Source organism: Pelophylax lessonae (assembly GCF_965119305.1).
Source record: "Pelophylax lessonae genome assembly, chromosome: 9".
NCBI lineage: Eukaryota > Metazoa > Chordata > Amphibia > Anura > Ranidae > Pelophylax > Pelophylax lessonae.
This window is the reverse complement of record NC_138776.1, coordinates 61,933,387-61,953,346: the sequence shown is the minus strand read 5'-3', so window position 1 is coordinate 61,953,346 and position 19,960 is coordinate 61,933,387. Positions and strand designations below refer to the sequence as shown.

General features: G+C 42.3%; 1 protein-coding gene across 2 annotated transcripts in view; it reads right to left on the bottom strand.

The window, feature by feature from the left end:
• Positions 1 to 19,960, bottom strand: part of EDRF1 (erythroid differentiation regulatory factor 1) — a 146,943-nt gene that overhangs the window by 73,913 nt on the left and 53,070 nt on the right. Inside the window, exons 15-18 of one of the 2 annotated variants that reach the window (XM_082269364.1) lie at positions 18,510 to 18,695; positions 14,195 to 14,395; positions 8,738 to 8,956; positions 1,566 to 1,792 (exon numbers count right to left, since the gene is read on the bottom strand). In XM_082269364.1, the coding sequence (XP_082125490.1) occupies positions 1,566 to 1,792; positions 8,738 to 8,956; positions 14,195 to 14,395; positions 18,510 to 18,695 (833 nt within the window). The remainder of the gene's footprint in view (positions 1 to 1,565; positions 1,793 to 8,737; positions 8,957 to 14,194; positions 14,396 to 18,509; positions 18,696 to 19,960) is intronic. The other variant, XM_082269365.1, reaches the window with a different exon arrangement.

Below are 19,960 nucleotides of genomic sequence, written 5' to 3'. Positions count from 1 at the left end.
CTCTGCTCACTGAAGACTGAGAACCGAGCGATCCGCAGAGTTTTATCACTCAGTTCTCAGTCTTAGAAGCAGTGGAGGATAGATGCTACATTCGCCTAGATGGGTATTATATTTTTCTCTTTTTTTCTTTTTTTAAAGAAGCCATACTAGAATTTTAAAGTGATTCTAAAAGAGGAATAAAAAAAAAAAAAAATCACACTCCACACAACAGGTCATACTTGCCTACTCTGTGCAACGGGTTTGCACAGAGTAGAACTGATTCTCTTATTTTTGTGCCCCATGCTGGAGGTCCAGGCTCCTTTCCCTTGCCAAGTGCCCCCAATAGCAAGTGTCTTGCTATGAGGGCACTCGAGCAGGCTCACTCCTGAGCTGCACTCTTGTGAATAGGCATTATCCATTCACACACAAAGTGCGGCTCGGCCCCACACCCTGCTCTCCATATGCTCACTGGCTTTGATTGACAGCAGAAGGAGCCAAAAGCTCCCTCTGCTTAGTGAGCCAATGGGAAGAGAGACCCAGGAGAGCCACTGCTCTCATGCCCATCACTGGATCGAGATGGGGCTCAGGTAAGTATAAGGGGGAGATGCTCCCAGAAGGTTTTTTACCTTAATGCATAAAATGCAATAAGGTAAAAAGCCTTAAGCTTTTTGAACCACTTTAAATATAGTTTGGCAATAGCCTGGAATTCCACTTTAAGTTTTGTTGAATGTGACCAGCTGCTAGGGTTACTTTTTGGACGATACATCCCTATGATTTGCTTTGAAAGTATGATTCCTTTTGTTTTATTATTATTATAATAATAATAAATCTCTTCTCTGCACTATATAGTGCGTGGAATTATGGTTTTACCAAAAGATAGTCCAAAAAGGGACAAAAATTGTGCAACTGAGGTCATGAAAAGACATACAAAATGTGTGATTAAATAAAGGAAGTGGGTAGCATAACATCATTTTGGATTCCAAGCCCATACTCTATTAGATCACACACAAGCTCAGATCAGATTTTTTAAGTTGTAGTAAAAATGAGAAAAAAGGTGGGGGGGGTGCCTGGAGGTTGGAAAACTCTCCACTGTATAGTTATAACTGTTTTTTTTTTTTTTTGAGTGGCTCGAAATAGTACAGCTAAAAACACCTAATAAAAATACAAGCAGTCATGAAATGTGTTATCACGGCAAAACTAATGAGGAGGTTTATTATGTACTGGTGGGTTCTTTTACTTTTCCAGCATTCTGTGTTAGTCACAGATATATGCCTGGTGGGCTAATTGAATATGGCTTGTGGTGAAAGCTTTTAAAAAGCTTAGTGCTCTTTATTATGCCTGTTTAAAAGAATTAAATATTATCAAAATATATTGAGTTTGAATAGCAGGCAAGAGAAAAATATTGAATAAGTTCATTAGATATCACTGAAGCCTGTATCATTTCCCACTGTATTGGCCGTGGAACAGAAACCGACTTGCAATATGGACATTAGGTAAATAGGTGTCCAAGAGTACACATGGTATATATTTATTTTCAAGTACTAAAATAATAAAAGTATATATAACACATTGGCACACAGTCCCACCTTATTGTAATAAAGAGCCTCCTCGGGAGAGAACTCCCCCCTTCCGACATCACTTCCAGTTTCGCAGTGTGCCTGGGCACATATCCTCATCAGTCGCCCCATGTTGCACAATAAGAGAGCCATGTTCGTGGAGTCCCGAATGGATTCAAAGTTGGTGATTCCTTTCTCAAAGCTGGAAAAGCTCTTCTTCCACATGCCCTGCTCTGCATTGGACACGTTCTTACCTGCTGAATAGTGTGGGGGAAAAAAAAAATACACAAAATGCTAAATTTTGCTTAAACAAAATCATAAATGTAAGCAATTGTGCTTTTATTTTTACCCATTATACAAACCTAAAAGATAAAAAATGCAATTAGGCTCCCTTCACACAGGCAAACTTAAGTGTACAAACAGCAGCTGCCCCAACCTATAACTGGCCTTAAGAGCAAGGAACACTTGGAAGGGCAACGCATGTCAAACAAAACCAAAGAAAAATTCCCAGCCTGCCTGCAACCAAATTATCCTGTCCAACAATTCACGTTAAAAACAGGGGTTTAGTTTGCACACATTTGCAAATACATGTGCCTCAACAAGGCACCCCAGTATTATCTGCAGTCCTAACTATAAATGTTCCCTCAATCAATGCCCTCAGGTCCGGTTCACACTTATGCGATGCGGGAAGGCTGCGAATCCGCAGCCTGTTCCCGAATCGCACACGCACCCCCGGCAGTTCACACTGCCATATGCGATACGCTGGGGGTGTCAATGTTATCTTAACGACACCCCCAGTTTGATCGCATATCGCAGTGCGATCGTGCAGTTCGCACAGGATCGGATCGCACAAGTGTGAACCGCTGTGCGATCCGATCCTGATGCGGCTTCCAAAAAGGGTCCCTGTGCGTGTTTGCTGTGGCTGCAGTGCGAATTTAGCCATACAAAGTGTATGGCTAAACTCGCACCGCACAGCCGATCGCATGTAATGAAGGAGCAGTGCGCTCCGACATTACATGCGAACCCCGCACTCGCATGAGTGTGAACCGGGGCTCAATCTATCCATTACTAGATATGTGCTCCTACTATGGAGGCTGTAAAAATGTACAGAGTTAGGACTGCAGATAATACTGTGGTGCCTTGTCGTGGCCTCTGCAGCTTACGCATGTATTTGCAAACTGGGAATTTCTCTTTGTTTTGTTTGACATACCCAAGTTTAAATCTGTGAAAAGGGCCGTGTATGCCTGCATGGCATGCGCAGAAGTCCCATTTCTGTCTATTGGGACGTTCACTGCACAGACACAATCACTGGTCTCAACCTGACATCCATGCAGGTGCGGGTCCCCGAATACACACTGTGTTCACCCGCACGGCTGTCAAATTGGGTTTCCCTTACCTGTGCATTCCACGCTGGCAAGTACATCTGTGTGAACAAGGACTTACAAATGGAATCCATTTCATGAACTAAAATTTATAGGTGCTCAGAATTAGGAGTGCTCGCCATCAGACAATTCAGTGTTACTTCACAGTCTAGCCTCTGTTTTAGAACAGATTTATAAGATGTGAGTCATAGTGAGGAGCCTGTGCAGTAACAGAGTTTACCTGCCCAAAGCTGCAGAGAGCTCCATTACAGTCACTTGACCAGGCTCTCCCCTCAAGAGGAGCGCAATGCACATTTGCAGTCATTATAATATTGCCACCATGAGAAAACAAAATGGTTCTAAAGCCAAATTTTACCTTAATGTATTCCTTGCATTAAAGCGGAGCTCCACCCAAAATGTAAAGCTCTGCTTGTTTTGATTGCACCCTCCCCCCCCCCCCCCCCGGCTGCCACATTTGGCACCTTTCAGGGAGAGTGGGTACCTGGTTTTAATAGAAACCTGCTCCCACTTCCGGCTGACTTTGCCGCAGAGAACTCAGCTGGATGTTCTTGTCTCCCCCCCCCCCCTATTTACTAAGGACAGCGTATTTTCCCTTATGGTTTCCCTTAGCCGAGATGGCAGCAGCAGTAGCCCCCGAGAGCCGATTGAAAATTAGCTTGGATAAAGACACTGCTGGATTCGCAAGTGTCCGAATATTAAAAGTCCCGTTGTCTATGTATTTAGGTGCAGGGATTGGGAACAAGCCCCCACTAGTGCCCGCAAAGAAAGCGGCTTCCTATTGAGGCACTCGCCAGAGAGGAGGAGCTAGGAGTGCAGGCAGGGGACCAGAGAGGAGGATGTTCAGGGCCACTCTGTGCAAAACCATTACACAGAGCAGGTAAGTATAATACCTTTAAAGTAATGGAACAGACCTTGAACAAGCATGCTGTAAATAGATGCGAGACAAGTGTTCAAATTCTATTAAAGCGCTAGCATCGGCACGCCAGGCAGGAAACTAGCATCCTCAAAAGACAAAGATAAACACCAGCAGCCTACACAATTCCGAGGACAGAGTGACTGTCTGCCAGGGATTGCCCTGGCCACAGACAATTGTCCTGCATGGGTGACAGCTTACTGGCGGGCTCTGTGATTCTAGTCTAAACACGCATGCGCTAATCCCAAATCCTGAGACTCTCCCCTATTCAGAGATCAAGCTCAGTTCAGCCGAAACCTATTAACAACCGCAGCACAAGAAGTTTAGGGACAGAAAGAGAACGGGGCATCCCTGCAGTGAAGATTTCTTTAGGAACCTGCTGCCTGCATAATAAACTGCCAAGTAATGGGACAAAAGCCGTACAGAGAAAATATAAATTAGCATAACAGATAGCTTATAGCAGTTATTAGGACCAACGTTTAAGTAATGTTATTGAATGACCTTCCCATTTCAATCAGTAGAAAGCAATGATTTACCAAAACTATCTAATAATGCTTTTCTGAAATAATGGCAACATTGAAGATGATCTTATAGATGATCATATAAATCATAGAAGGATTCAAGTACAACAACAGACATACTGCAGATTACCTTCAAGCTCTGTGCAGACTTTTGAGGACATCTACAGCACTATCCTTTGGTTTATGGTAGTGAGTCTTCTATCTCTGGTGAAATATCAGCAGAAAAGTTTTGCAAATCTAACGGCAGAAATGCAGGTTCTCTTTACTGCACTGGAACAGATTAACCCCTTCAGCTCCGGAAAGATTAACCCCCTTCATGACCAGGCCATTTTTGCGATACGGCACTGTTACTTTCACAATTGCGCAGTTGTGCGAAGCTGTACCCAAAAAAAAATGTATGTCCTTTTTCCCCTACAAATAGAGCTTTCTTATGCTGGTATTTGATCACCTCTGCGGTTTTTATTTTTTTGCGCAAAAAACACACACAAAAAAAAAAAAAAAGGACCATTTTGGGGGAAAAAAAAAAATGTATGTATATATGGGTGTGTGTGTAAAATATATATATATATATATATATTTTTTTTTTTTTTTTTTTTTACTGTCTGCTATAAAGCACATTCAATAAAGGAAATGTACATCATCAAATTTCTTCATAATGTTTAGGCCAATAAAAAAGTCCCAATAAGTGTATATTAATTGGTTTGCACAAAAGTTATAGCATCTACAAACTATGGGATATCTTTTTTTTCTTTTATTACTAGCAATGTCGGCAAACAGCGACTTATAACTGGACTGCGAAATTGCCGCGGACAAATCGGACACTGACACTTTTTTTGGGGACCATTGACATTATTACAGTGAAATGCTAAAAATATACTGTACTGACACTGGCTGCGAGTTAACATCAGGGGGTGATCAAAGGGTTAAATGTGTGCCTAAAGTGTGCTTATTAACTGTGTGTGTGTGTGTGTGTGTGTGTGTGTGTGTGTGTGTGTGTGTGGAGAACGTGATCCGGCACAGGAGAGCCACCTTGCCACCGTATATATACACGGTATATGTGGGCAAGCGATAGAAGGCTGACCATCTCACTTAGCTGTTAGAAGTGTGTGGCCAGTCTACAAGGAAGATGCAGGTAAGACATTTTGAAGTTTGACACTTTTCGCAAAGTATATAACTGACATGTAAAGCAAGCATTCCCATTAAAATTGTATTTTTTATTTCGAACTTAAATCATTCTCAAAAATCAAGGAAAGGGTGAGTAGTTTGTCAAGTTTGCATAAAACTTTGCCTAGCCTCTAAATCCCCATACCAGGCACATTCAATTAAGGCAAGCTTGAGGTTTAAGTACCTTTAAATGCACAGTCCTATCATTTCCTCTCTACCATTATAGTCAAATACGCCGCTTATACTCTGAGATTCTGACAGAAAATGGATTGAAATTGCTAGAAAATTACACAAGATAATGTAAATTAAAAGGATGTAAATATAAGGTTTGTCTGTGTGAGACTCTAAAAAAAAAATAACAGCCCTGAATAAAGCAGGGAAATGTAAATTGCAGGAAATCCATTGCAGCACTTAAATATATATGCAAATGTTCAGAATGCAGGCTAAAATTTCATTAGCTCGCTATGCTTTGCTGATGAGGTTGTAGGAGGACAAATCTATGTGGTTTTAAAGTTTGAGTACTTGAAAATGATTTCCATTCAGAGAAATGATTATACATTAAAAACACTCTCTCCTCCAACTGACAAAACATCAGGGGTTCTGGTGCAACATCTGCATCACTGTTGGCCTAGTTTATTAAAGTATCCGAAAGAAGCGTTAAACTTTCCATTAAAGTTTACTGACCGACACCCTCCTAAAAAGACCAACTCCACCTTTGTTGTGAAAAACACATTCCCCTCTGGGTGATCCATGTACATTGCAGGGATTTTAACAATGTTAAATATTTCTACCATTTGTTATTCTGAAGAAATAGCGGTTAGTTTGTCTGTGTTTCAATGTGCAAAATTAATGTGCATATGAGTGCTTTTATAAAATTACCACTTAGCTGCTGCACCTGCAGGGCTCTAAAAAAGAAAGCAGCAGGATATGCATCCCTTTAGACGCGATTCCATTTTAAAGTATCACACAAAAAGTGACATTTTTGTTGCAGGGGGCGCTCAAAATCGGACTTGTATCTTAGGCAGACTTCTGGGAAAATCAGTGAGCCAATCACACAAGCAGGAAATGACATATCTGGGGGTGCTCTGTACACTGTGCTCAGAACGCCTCCAGGCTGCCATGTTGCATTTTACAGAACATTACAGGGGTGCAGATTGAAAAGGAAAGGTCATTTTAAATAACATTCAATTACAATAGGACTTGTGACACAATTGCATATGCTACAGAATTTTTTATTTTTGTTCATTTTTTTTCCCACGAAAGTGGAGTTACCTTTTAAGCACTCCTGAGCTATTCTTTACTAGAAACTCCCAACCTAGTGGCTTACTTATCTCTAGCTGAGGTCTGCTCCAAGCTATGTCTGGAGCACTGGGAAACCGCCATATACAAGTCTATGATGGCTCACTCTGTAGGCACCACCAGTGTTAGAGAATTTTGGCAAAAATATCAAAACAAAAGTGTATCTTGGCAAAGTCTGCCAAGCTTGCCTGAGGTAAGTAAGCAGCTGGTTTTAATGTTTTTTACTGTAGGATAAGTCTGTAGGACTAAGCAGATGGTAGTATTTGCCATTGTCTCTATTTTGTACTGTACTTGTAAGATACAATTATGGTATAATAAATTGTGCATCTTTTTTTTTTTATATAACCAACTTGTACAGATTCTGCTCAATTTGGCTTGAGCATCTAGGGTTCAATGACCACTAGTCATCTAAGTGTTTGATCAGATTACAATCTGATAGGGTACAAACTTTGCTGGTTGGATCTTGTCAGGGGTAAAAACAATCAGGGCCAGTTCACACCGTAGAAACGCAGTCCAGATGTTTTCCTGTATCCGCGTTTTTAATGCGTTCCAGTGTGTTTTTCCCACTTTTTTTTCCCTCCTAGGGCCAGTCCACACCATAGAATCGCAGTCTGGATGCGTTCCAGGTGCGTTTTTGGTGCAGTCCAATGCACCCACCCCCCCCCACCCCCCACACACACACACACTTTTTCCTTACTCTTAATTAAGGACGTGTGTGTTCCAGTGCCTTGAGGTACAGTCCAGAGCAGGTAAAATGCAGCATGTTCTACTTTTTTTTCTGAAACGAACTGCAAGCACTGGTGAGCGCTATGCCATTGGGAACCATACAAGCTACTTTCCAAGTGTTTTTGATGCAGAAAAAGAGACACACTGGACTGCATGTGGTATGAACTGGCTCTCAGATGTCTGGAAGCTACGCTCTTATCCCCAATAGGCCAGCGCCAGAGGGGTCAACTGCTTGCCTCTGCCAACTCCCTCCTTAAAGATGAAAACACAAATGATAACAAGGCACCTTTGTGTTCCTACTTGGTATTTTCCTTTACATTTCAACCAGTAGCTAGTGACCTTTGGTCTGGCACCCCAAAATTTTAGATTGCTGGTTTATTGCTTCGCTGTAAATACAAACCTGAAGAGAAAGATCTCAGGTTGCATGTATACTAGTGTTCATTTCAAAACCTTATCTGAATGAAATAAAAATGAACAAACTCAAGCAGTAAAGGCATAGTTCCCTTAACCGCTTCAATACTGGGCACTTTAACCCCCTTCCTGCCCAGGCAAATTTTCATCTTTCAGCGCTGTCACACCTTTAATGACAGTAGTGCAGTCATGCAATAATGTACCCAAAAAAAAAAATCTTTATCATTTTTTTGAGACAGATAGAGCTTTAGTTTGGTGGTATTTAATCACCACTAGGTTTTTTATTTTTTGCTAAAGAAACTAAAAACGACCGAAAAAAAAAAAAGAAATTTTAGTTTACCGTTCTAGCATTTTGTAAAATAAGTAATTTTTCTCATTCACTGATGTGCACTCATGAGGTGGCACAGATAGGCATCAATGACAGGCATCACTGATAATTAGGGCACTGATGATCGGTACCCCGATTATCTGGGCAGATTTCCCCTGTGAGGAAATGCCGCTGATTGGCTCCTAACATGCTGTCAGTATAAGGAGAGGAATGCAGATAACCAGCATCTCCTTGTTTACACGTGAACAGCAGTGATCGGAAACAGCGGATGGGTTCATGGCTCTTTACCAAGATCGGTGATGGGTGCGCAAGCGCAGTGAGAGTGGGACGATTTCCCATAACGAGAGAGCCACCTTGGGCCCTTAATTTTACTGTATGTCGGGTGAGAGGTGGTTACCGAAGTCACTAAAGAGTTAGACCTCGGACAAGGCTCTCAAATCTCACACATCAGACCTCACCTGCTCTCTCAGTTTGGAGCGCCGCAGCCTGGTTCATAAAGAACACTCCGATCTCATTTCGGATATTGCCGAGCCTCTTGAGTACTTGCATCTTCTGCTCTGGGTTCTGGTCCTGGAGTTGGGTGAGGATCAGGATTTCGTTGGCAGCTTCATAGCATTTGCAGCTAACCGACAGCTGACATTCCAGATCAGTGATCAGGTCAGTGACAAAAGAAAAACCTAGAAGATAGAGTTTCAGGTTTATTAATGTAGTGATGACTGCGGGTCAGTAGAGTATGAATAGTTCACAACTCCTATGTTATGTAAAATCACCATAAGGTCTCTCGTATGAAGTAATCAGCTTTCAGAGCTCAATGTTCCAAGTTCAGATTAGAAAACAAGACATCTAATGTACTGCTTCTCCTTCGGGGGTTGATTTACTAAAACTGGAGTGTGCACAATCTGTTGAAGCTCTGCATAGAAACCAATCAGCTTCCAGGATTTTTTTTGTAAAAGTTTAAATGAACAAGCTGAAGTTAGAAGCGGATTGGCTACCATGCACAGCTGTGCCAAATTTACACGCTCTAGTTTTAGTAAATCAACTCCTCTGTGTCCACATGAGGACCTGTTAGGGGGGTTTACCACCCAACTGTATCTGCTGTCAGCACATGTGATCTGAAACTGAAAAAAATTACAGCTTTACAGTTAAATGGGCTGTAGTTAAATTTGGATCCTAATGATTAATTTTGAATATGTATGGACAATGTTTTCAGAATCTTTACCAAACAAGAACTTGCTTCCCAAAACAGGTACAGGTACATTAACTTATATCTTTACAAACGTCAATAAGGAGGAGAGAAAAATCATCTGAAGTCCAACAAGTGGTGCTATGTGCAAACCAGGGCAGCCATAGGGGGGGGGACAGCCCATACACATGTAGGGGGCCCAGGGGTTCCAAGGGGCCCAGCCGCCCAGGCCCCAACCAACAAGACCGAGTTGTTGCTGCTGTAGTAACTAGCAATTGCTAAAGCATGGCAGCGGCAGAGTAAGCCGATGCAGCTGAAGGGATGTCTCTTTGCTGGATTGCGCTGTCTCTTTGCTGGATTGGGATGTCTCTTTGCTGAATATATGAGGCTGTCTCTTTGTTGGATTAGGGTGTCTCTTTGCTTAATATATGAGGCCGTCTCTTTACTTTACTGGATTGGGCTGTCTCTTTGCTGAATATATGGGGATGTCTCTTTGATGGATTGGATTCATTTTCATTCATTAAGTTGTAAGAGTGTTAAAACAGAAATGAAGGACTGAAGGACACTGAAGGAATCGGTGGGATGGCCAGTGGGCAGATTTGGTGGGACGGCCAGAGGGCGGGCCCCACAAAATGTTGGTGGTCAGGCCTGGAGGGGCCCAGGCCTAAAGCTGTGTAAGGGGCCCCAAAATTTCTGATGGCTGCCCTGGTGCAAACACATTGCAAAACGCAGAAACTGGGAAACAAGGTAGAAGATTAAAGAAGCAACTATCAGACTTCAGGTAACCGCCAACTACTGACTCAAGTTAATGTGAAAATAAAGCCCAATCCTCCTACTCGCCATGGGCTATTTGCATCTGCTATGGTGCTACATATGTAACCTGCAATAACAACAGCCAACTAAAGGCTTAAAGCCAAACTAAACACACCTATCCTTTACAGCCAAGGAAGCTGCCACCTAAGGCTGTTTGATCTGCAGTTGCCATGGTGCTGCTCACATGTGATTAGTTATGACAAGAGACATTTTGCTTCTCGACAGTTCAATTGAGAGAGCAAGCAACTGTGACAGTTATCATTCACAACATGCCTTAAAAAGTAACCGTTTTGGGAAACCCAAGTTGATGGGTTTAGATCCACTTTAAAAGATCAGTTGTGAACAGACACAGGGCTCATGTTGAAAGGCGTTCTTGTCAAATGTTATGTCTGCTTTTCAAAAGCAAATGCAGCGTAGGACAAAAAAAGGTTTGACTTTCTTTACCTCCAGTTAATATGCACACCAATCGCATCTAGAAACGCAACACAATGCAATGTATTCAAATGCAACCTCCAAAATGCAGAATCTAAGTGGTTGTAAAGGCAAAAGGTTTTTTACCCTAACGCATTCTCTGCATTAAGGTAAAAAACCTTTTAATGGTAGCTCCCCCCCCTAAATACTCACCAGATCTGGATGCAGCACTGTGCATGTCTGCAGAAGCTTTTCTCCCCTCTCCCGGCTCTCACAGGCTTGGCTGAGAGCGGCAGGAGCCACTGGCTCTTGCTGCTGTCAGTAAAAAAATCAATGAGCAGAGAGGGGGGCGGAACCTGGCTGCGCTTTGTGTCTGAAAAGACCCAAACAGCCTGACTTGGGAGCGAGCCCGAACTAGCACTCCCATAGAAAGCAGCTTCCTATGGGGCACTCAGCAGGAGAGAAGGAGCCAGGAGTGCTAGCTTGGAACCCCAAAAAAGCAGGATCAGGACTGCTCTGTGTAAAACCATTGCACAGAGCAGGTAAGCAGGACATGTCTGTTAAAAAAACCAAAACAAAAGCTTTACAAATTACTTTAAAGGAGAAGTTCACTTTTCATAAAAGGTTACATCCATATTCAGGGTGTAACATGTTATGAATGCACCAGCATCCGCGCCCCAACCCCCCTCGATCCCAACTGACACCAGCCTGGGGATCTTCTCTGTCTGCTCACCCAGCTGCTTCACTCTTTCACTGTCCTCTGTGAATGGAAAAACAACAAGGTCCGGCAGCCTTTTCGGCTGTCGGCTTGTAGTTGTCAATGAACCACCACAGAGCTGTGAGTTAGTTCATAGAGTCTTCTGGTCAGAATGTTTTGGCCTCCTCGTACGAGATACGAGCATGCCGATACTCTGACAGATCTGCAGGAGACCTGCATAGCATCGGAAATCTGCTAATAGTTTGTGCAATGCTTTCAGGCTCCCAAAACAAAAAAAATAAATACAGTAATAGCTTTGTTTGCGAGTAATGTGGTATACAGCCGTATTGCAAGATGAGCAACATTTTTATTTAAACTGTAACTTGATATAAGAGCGCTGTCTTGCAAGATGAGCAGTAGAAGGATTACAGTTTCACAGCTTCAAAGTAAAAAAAAAAAAAAAAGTGGAATTACACCGATAACATATATCCCACGTTAAGGAGTTTGGTGCTCATCCATGTAAAGTCGCTGGTGTATACATTACTGCATGTGGCCAGAGGTCTGGAGGTGCTGGTAGCTCCCAGCGCTTCCTAGAGAACTTGGAGACACTCCCAGCAGGGAGGGGCAGGCGTAACACGCTTTCAGAGCACCTGGAAGTGTCAACAGTTCCCGAGTGTCTCCGAGTTCTCCAGAAAGCGCTGGGAGCCACCAGGGCTCCTGGACCTCTGGCCACATACAGTATTGTACACATCAGCAGCTTTACTGTATACACCAGTGGCTTTACTTTGATGAGCACCAGACTCCTTAACGCGGGATACTGTCTTTAACGTTTTTTTTTTTTTTCATTAAAACTGTGATCCTTCTACTGCTCTTATGGCCCACAGACCTCTGGCCACGTACTGAATACACCATACATTTTAAACCGTACTGTATTCTGTATTGCCGTAATCTTTTTTTATATGAATAAATGGTTGTAGAACAAATCATCTAAGTTTCCATTATTTCTTATAGTGAAATTCACTTTGATATATCAGTGCTTTGAATTACAAGCATGTTTCTGGAACAAATTATGCTCGCAATCCAAAGTAATACTGTACACATTTTATTTACCTGAAAAAAATGTGCATTTATTTATTTTTTGTCAAAAGGTGAACCTAATCTCTAAAGTCAATGGCATTTTGCAGACTTGGCATGTTTGAAATGCCTGTCAACATAAGCCCATAGGCACATGGCCAACTGTGACAGAGGCGGGCCTTGAATTTAGCATACACTGCTCATGTATTAGTAAGCAGAATGTAAATGGAGAAAACATTGTACACTGTAGAAAACAATGATGATAGGTTCCAGTAAGAAAGGATTTAATTTGGGAACAGGTAAAAAAAAAAAAAATAGGATTTTAGTACTCACCTTAAAATCCATCACTTCATAGACAGACACATTGCTCCCTGTGAAACGTTTAACTCGAGGGCCTACCTCTGCCTGTTGAGGCTAAGTTAAGGCCAACCTAGCACGTGCTCGCTAGCCGGACTGTGGAGACCACAGGATCTCGATTAACCAGCCTGTTGCCCAGCCTGGTAGTTGATTGTAGATCTCCAGGAGAAAAAAAAAAAAAAAAGCGCAAAAAAGATGCATGGAAGTAGAAAAAAGCATAAATTTCTAGGACCAAAAGATCCCAGCAGAGAGCCTAAGTCTTTACTCCTGACTAGACAGAAAAACGGAATACCTATAGAAGAGAGGGGCTTATATACCAGCTGGGACAGACCATGGGCGTAGCCGAGTTTGTTTTTTTTGTTCTGCCTAGTCCTGCAGAAGGCAGGATAAATGGAGCGCGGTGTCCGTCGATGAACTAAAGAGAAAATAGGTTTAGTTAGACTTTAAAGTATTACAAAAGAGGAAAAAAGTTTATTAGTGAACTTTACTTAGCTTGGCTAAGTAAGGCAAATGAGACTGAAAATGTGAGATCACTATGAGACTAAAAATGTAGGTTCTTGAATACACCCAATGGTGACTGGTTGTCATTAAAAAAGTCAAGTTCACCTTTAAAAATAAATTCATAACTGCACGTATTTTGGCAGAAAAATTTGCATTTATTATTTTTTCCACAAAAGCATTGCTCAGTGAGTTGTGAGTGCAATGTCAGGCTCCTGCAAACATTTCCTCCAGCTCTCCATTTCTATCATTGTACTGGCTTTCAATCGGTGATCAGGACGACGCGTCAATGGACTACAAATGTGCTGATTACCGTATTCCCATTCCATTGCGAACTGCAAGCCCTTTTGGGTGGAAGATGGGACTTTTAGTTCATTCTTTCACAGATCCCTGAGAATGAATGACGCAGCTGTGCAGGAAGAGCACTGCAGAGCTACAGTGATTTTACATTTAACAGCTGCTGCTGAGGAGAAGAACCCCCGCATGCTGTCAAAGGTGAAAGGAGGGTGGCTTAGCAACATTTTACACCCTGTGTACTGGTGTAGCATGGTTAAAGGTGAAGTTAGCCTTTAAGCACATATATATTGTTTTTAAACTGAGACCCAGGAGGAAGATACAGCCTTGTAGCTGCACAGACTGAAAAGCTTTTGATCTCAAATATTCAAAATGTAGGAATTGGGTTTATATGGTTTCAAAAGAATGCGCTGATGTCAAAGGACATCACTGCTTGAAGGCAGCTATTGGAAAGTGTCTCGAAGGATAGGTGTACCTCCCAGTAGGTCTCTTAGTCACTTAGACGGACTAAGAGAGTTCTGCAGTGGATGGAGCTAGGGTTCTGTTTTAAGGGGCTCCTCCATGTACGAATGGTTTTGAGATGCTTACCATCACAGCTGGATTCTCTGTGAAGACTGTGCAGGATCTCTTGATCATCCTTTGTCTGGTAACTGTACTCCTCGAAATATGCAGCTCGGTTGCTTGCATTTTGGGCTAGCATGAGCTGGATGTCTCCGCAGAGAGCGAGGTACTGGCACAGCAACAGCATGACGTCGGGAACTTGACTGGTACACAGGCAGCTGTAAGCATCTATGAAGAATGACAAAATTGTTTTCAGCACATTAAAACCTGACATGCATAAATTTGACAATCAAAGGGTAGAACACCATTTATCAACAACTTCTTCCCACCTACACCTCAATTTACACAAAAGCTTTTGTGAATTGTTCGGCAAGCATCAAGCCTCCCAAAGCTGGTCAGAAGAGGGAAGCATGAAGGGCTCTAGAATTTCCTTGTAGAGGGCTGCTCTGACTTTGGACTTGATAAAACACAGTGGACCAACAGCAGCAGATAACACAGCTCCCCTAATCATCACTGACTGAAAACTTCACACTAGACCTCATTCAACTTGGATTCTGTGCCTCTCCACTCTTCCTCCAGACTCTGGGACCTTGATTACCAAATGAAATACAAAACGATTTGGGGAGCCATGTCATCTGCTTGTGTTGGTCCACGGTGTGTTATCAAGTCCAAAGTCAGTGCAGCCCTCTACCAGGAAATTCTAGAGCACTTCCATGCTTCCCTCTGCTGACCAGCTTTATGGAGATGCGGATTTCATTTTCCAGCAGGACTTGGCACCTGCCCACACTGCCAAAAGTAGCAATACCTGGTTTAATGATCATGGTATCACTGTGCTTTATTGGCCAGCAAACTCCCCCGACCTAAGCTTCATAGAAAACCTATGGGGTATTGCCAAGAGGCAGCCTAGACACCAGACCCAACAATGCAGATGAGCTGAAGGCCACTATTAAAGCAACCTGGGCTTCCATAACACCTCAGCAGTGACACAGGCTGATCACCTCCATGCTGCGCTGCATTGATGCAGTAATTCATGCAAAAGGATCCCCAACAAAATATTGAGTGCATACTATACTGTACATGGGCATACTTTTCAAGAAGCCAATATTTCTGTATTACTTTTTATTTTATTTATTTTTTATTGGTCTTCTGTAATATTTTAATTTGATGAGATACTGAATTTTGAGTTTCCACTAGCTGTAAGCCTTAATTATCAAAATTAAAAAGAAAAATGCTTGAAATATATTATGTGTAAACGCACCTATATAAAAAAATAGGAGTTTCACTTTTTGAAGAACTGAAATAAATTACATTTTTGATATTTTAATTTTATGATCTACACCTGTATACAGCCGGACGGGAGCAGTGCCCATACAGGTGGACATACCAGTATGTCCTCCCACATGGGCCACTTGTGTGTGACCAATTGTGTCACTGGATAAAGCAGATCACAGATCAATGTACTGGACTGCTGTAAGCAGCCCTGGTACCAAGTGATCGCTGTGACTGATCACAATTACAATAGTAACAAGGCTGTCATTCAGGATGCCTTGTTTACTACTGTGTTATCTCCGTGATTGGTCATAGCAATCATATGATACCTGGGCCAATCACAGCAGCCCTGTGCCATTTGATAGATGTGATAAATCACAGCAGTAAACGAACCCTTTGAACAATTTTACCGATTGCTCAAACCGTGATCATCACTTTAACAATAAGTAATCAAAGTGAAAAAAAAAAAAAACATGCTGTCACCAGTCAGTGTCCCTAATCACTGCCACGCCAGTCCCAGAGCCCCTAATCATCACATCAGCTGCAGTGTCCCTGATCAGCACCACACCAGTCATAAGGCCACCAAAAGGACTTATTCACATGTCCAATGCTCTCTGAAGAGCCATCAGTGTTCGGATCACTCTTCAGAGAGCATTTGACAGGCAGTAAGGAGGCGCTGTATCGCCTCGTCACCACCTGCTTTAGCCCCTCGGACCCTACACAACCACCACCTGAATGGGTTATGATCGACGGGCCTCTGCAGCTAAAAGGAGTAGCGGTTGAGGGTGGTAAATAAATGTGGCTCAACTGCAAGGTTTTACCACCATCCCAACCTCATGTGTGAACAAGCCCTAATAGTGCAGCTAGTCGCAGCTGGTGTCCCTGATTGTCGCCTGTACTAACCCTGGCCTGTTTATGAACCACCTTTCTGCCTGTTAACTGTTTCCTAACCAGGCCTCTGCCTGCGCATGAACTGACCCATCTGCACGTCTAACTGACTACGTTCCTGCGAGACACCAGTTCCAGCCATTCAATTGCACTCCTGGAACCACAGGAACTCTTTTGTGCTTCCTCTCTTTAGCCTCCTGTACTTCCTTGCCAGGGAACATGGCATTACTAGGCACAGCCACATACCAGTAAAGCTGGGCTTGCTTGGTTTTTAGGAACAGGGACTACTATAGGTGACACTACACTAGGCTATATTCCCCGACCACTCATATAGAGGAGACCATTACAGTACAAAGGCTTTGATACAATTGGTTGATTTGTGTGATACACAAGATACAAAATCCAGTATATAAATCAGTCCAACAGTGAAAAAGTCTCACCACACTCGTGAGGAGTAGCAGAATGTGTTTTGAGGTGTCATTCTAAGTATGCCTATGCTGTGTGAGAAATATCCTTTTAAAACTGAAAACTTTGTGTGAAAAAATACAATTTTCATGTTCATTCCACATTTTCCAAAAACTTGTGGCAAAATGAAGTCTTCAAAAGACTCCCTGTGCCTCTTAGAATATACACTGGGGTGTTTGCATTCCAAAATGGGGTAACTTCAGGGATGTTTCCACCGTCCTGATTTTTAAGCCGTAAAAAAAAAAAAAAAAAAAAAAAAAAGAAAAAAAAACGCCTAACTTTCACACAAACTAAATAATATTCACTGATTTGGTTTATTATTTTATTTTTAACTACTTGGCACCCACGCTATAGCTAAATAGACGTCCTTCACATGTGCATAACTACATGGCATGTTTATACTCCTTGCAAGCCTAGATGTAACTGCCGACCTACGTTCTTTCTTTGTGACCTATTTTGATCTCCTGATACCGCCTATGTATATTACATGGTAACCGATTGTACTGAACTATGAATCTGTACATGTGCTGGAAAAATACTTTTTGTTCTTTCTTTTGTGGTAAATAAAAACGCTTAAAAAAAAATGGGTGTGTGTATATATATATATATATATATATATATATATATATATATATATATATACATACATACATACATATACGGCCTTACGTTCTCGCGCTGCGCTCTGGGATCGCTGAGTCCTTGGGACTCGGCTGATCACAGATCAGGTTAAGGGCCAATCACAGCGGGCCCCTTAAACACGGGATTAGCTGTCAGCCAATCACAGCTGATCACGGACGTAAACAGAAGCCGGTTATCCGCTTTCTTTTTTCTCCTCAGTCAGCGTGAAGAAAAAAAGAAAGCTGTTAACTGGCTTCTGTTGGAGGGACATCAGTCCCACACCGTGCACATCAGTGCCATCTATAAAGTGCCCATCACTACTGCAAAATTATTTAACAAAATACGAAAAACTTTTATTTTTGAAAAATTTTTGGTCTTTTATTTAGTAAAAATAAGAACCCAACCGTGATTAAATACCGAAAATTGGCCTGGGCAGGAAGGGGGAATAAGTGCCCAATAAGCAAGTAGTTAAAACAAAAAAAAATATAGCAGACTACATTTTGGCCTAAATTCATGAAGAAAGATTATTTGCAAAATTTTATAAAAACTATGAAAAACTGTTTTCTTTCAAACTTTTCAGTATTGTTTTGTTCATGCTGATTACTACTGTCAGCTGCAAGCTTTTGGGTGCAGTAACACATTTTTTCACAGAATGTAAGGCATTCTGTGAATGGACAAGGGGACAGGAGGGAAGAGATGGGGCAGGTAAAAGACAGATCTCCCCTCATCTGTTCACAGAATGCCTTTTATACTGTGAAACGGATACAAGGCTTTTTTGTCAATAACCAGTAAGGAAGGGGGGGAGTGAGCTACTATCTTTCCCCCAGAACAGTAAGTCCATACGCCTGAAGCTCATGGCTCACCATACTCTCCGGCAAGAATAAAACTTACATTTTCAGACTTGACACTGAGGCTGTATCCCCAACTTCATCTTGGGGAGAACATCTAGGAGCAGTACTCGGCACACAGAGATGGCGCACACAGGCTGGGTCTTAAACATGATTGATTAGCATATAAGGCAGTGCTTTACAAGCAGAAATTTGCCCAAAATGATGAAAATCTTCTGAAACCAGTCACTTCCTTTCCTTCTGCAACTTACCGTAACACTGCAAAGCCAACTTGACGTATCTCAGTGCTCGTCCATACTTCTGCAGGCTCATTGCGGCATCAGATAGTACATAATAGGCTTTGGAAGCCTTGATAATCAATTGCAGCTTCATTTTGAACTGCCAAGAGCTGGGGACAATGCCAGATCTACTAGAACACTGTTTATCCGTACACTCCACTGGAATAGATAGAAGAAAAAGCAGGATGTATTGTTATTGTCAGGTATAAAGCTTTAACAAGCAATTTCAGGCAGGAGGTAGAATGACCTAACAAACTGCTGATGCTGTCCAAGAAACACTGCCAATGTGTTTGTCTGATTGTCCAGTATAATCAGAGTTTTATTTAATCAGCTGCAGCAGAATTTAGGCTTGCCATACTCCTGGGTGGATCTGAAGCCTCTTCTCATAGGATCTCAGTGTGTAGTTTCCCCCGTGTGTGGCCAGACTAGTGGGTGTCTGGGCCAGTGATGGGCTGAGGGAGTAAAGGCCCGTACACACGTACCGATTGTTGGCTGTCGGAAGCATCATACTAACAAGCCGACAATCGGCAGTCGGCCGAATCTTTATGGCCGACTGCCGATTGTCGGCTTGTTAGTATGATGCTTCCGACAGCCAACAGCGCATTTTCGGCCGAACAGAATCTGTCCTGCAAGCATTAAAATTTTTGTTGGCCAACACCAGAACGGCCGATTATTCGCCAGTCAGTACAGAATTCGGCCGACAGACAGCAGATTTGCAAGACTGGGCATGCTCAGAAAAGAAAAAAGACAAGGAAAGTTAACCATCACATGACATCACTTCTGCAGTCGGCTGTTGTTGGCCGACAAAATTTGTGTGCAGTCTTTTGCAGTTTTCAACAGACACGACAGCCCTGGACAAAAGACGGCCGATCGTTCGGCCGACGATCAGTACGTGTGTACGGGGCTTCACAGGGAACACATTGGGCTACATTTTTTTTTTGCAACAGTAGAAACAGAGCAACTGTGTAAAGTGGATGACCGGATGAAATTCAGAGCCACTCTGCAGGTAGATTTTATCCAATACTTTGTTTAAACAATTATATGTTTGATTGGCATGAATTTATAAAGTACAACTCCAGCTAAATAAGTGTTTTCATTTTATGGTTAGGACAGAAAGAGTTAGAACCGCTGTCAGATTTTTACTGCTTTTGTCTTCATTGGAAAGATTAACCTGCACTTCCTGTCAAAAGCAATTAGTTGTAATTTAACTATAATGAAGGGAAATCTTAGCTCTGACAGTTGTCACCAGAATAAGTGACAAATAAAAGCGCCTCCCTTTTTCCCGTGACAAGCAAAAACCTGATTGTCCTGACTTACTGGTCATATGGGTACCCAGGATAAATAATTAAGTCCGATATCCCCAAAAGGGAACACAGACAGCAATAAAAATCTGCCGGAGTTCGAAGTCTAACTTGCATTGGCAA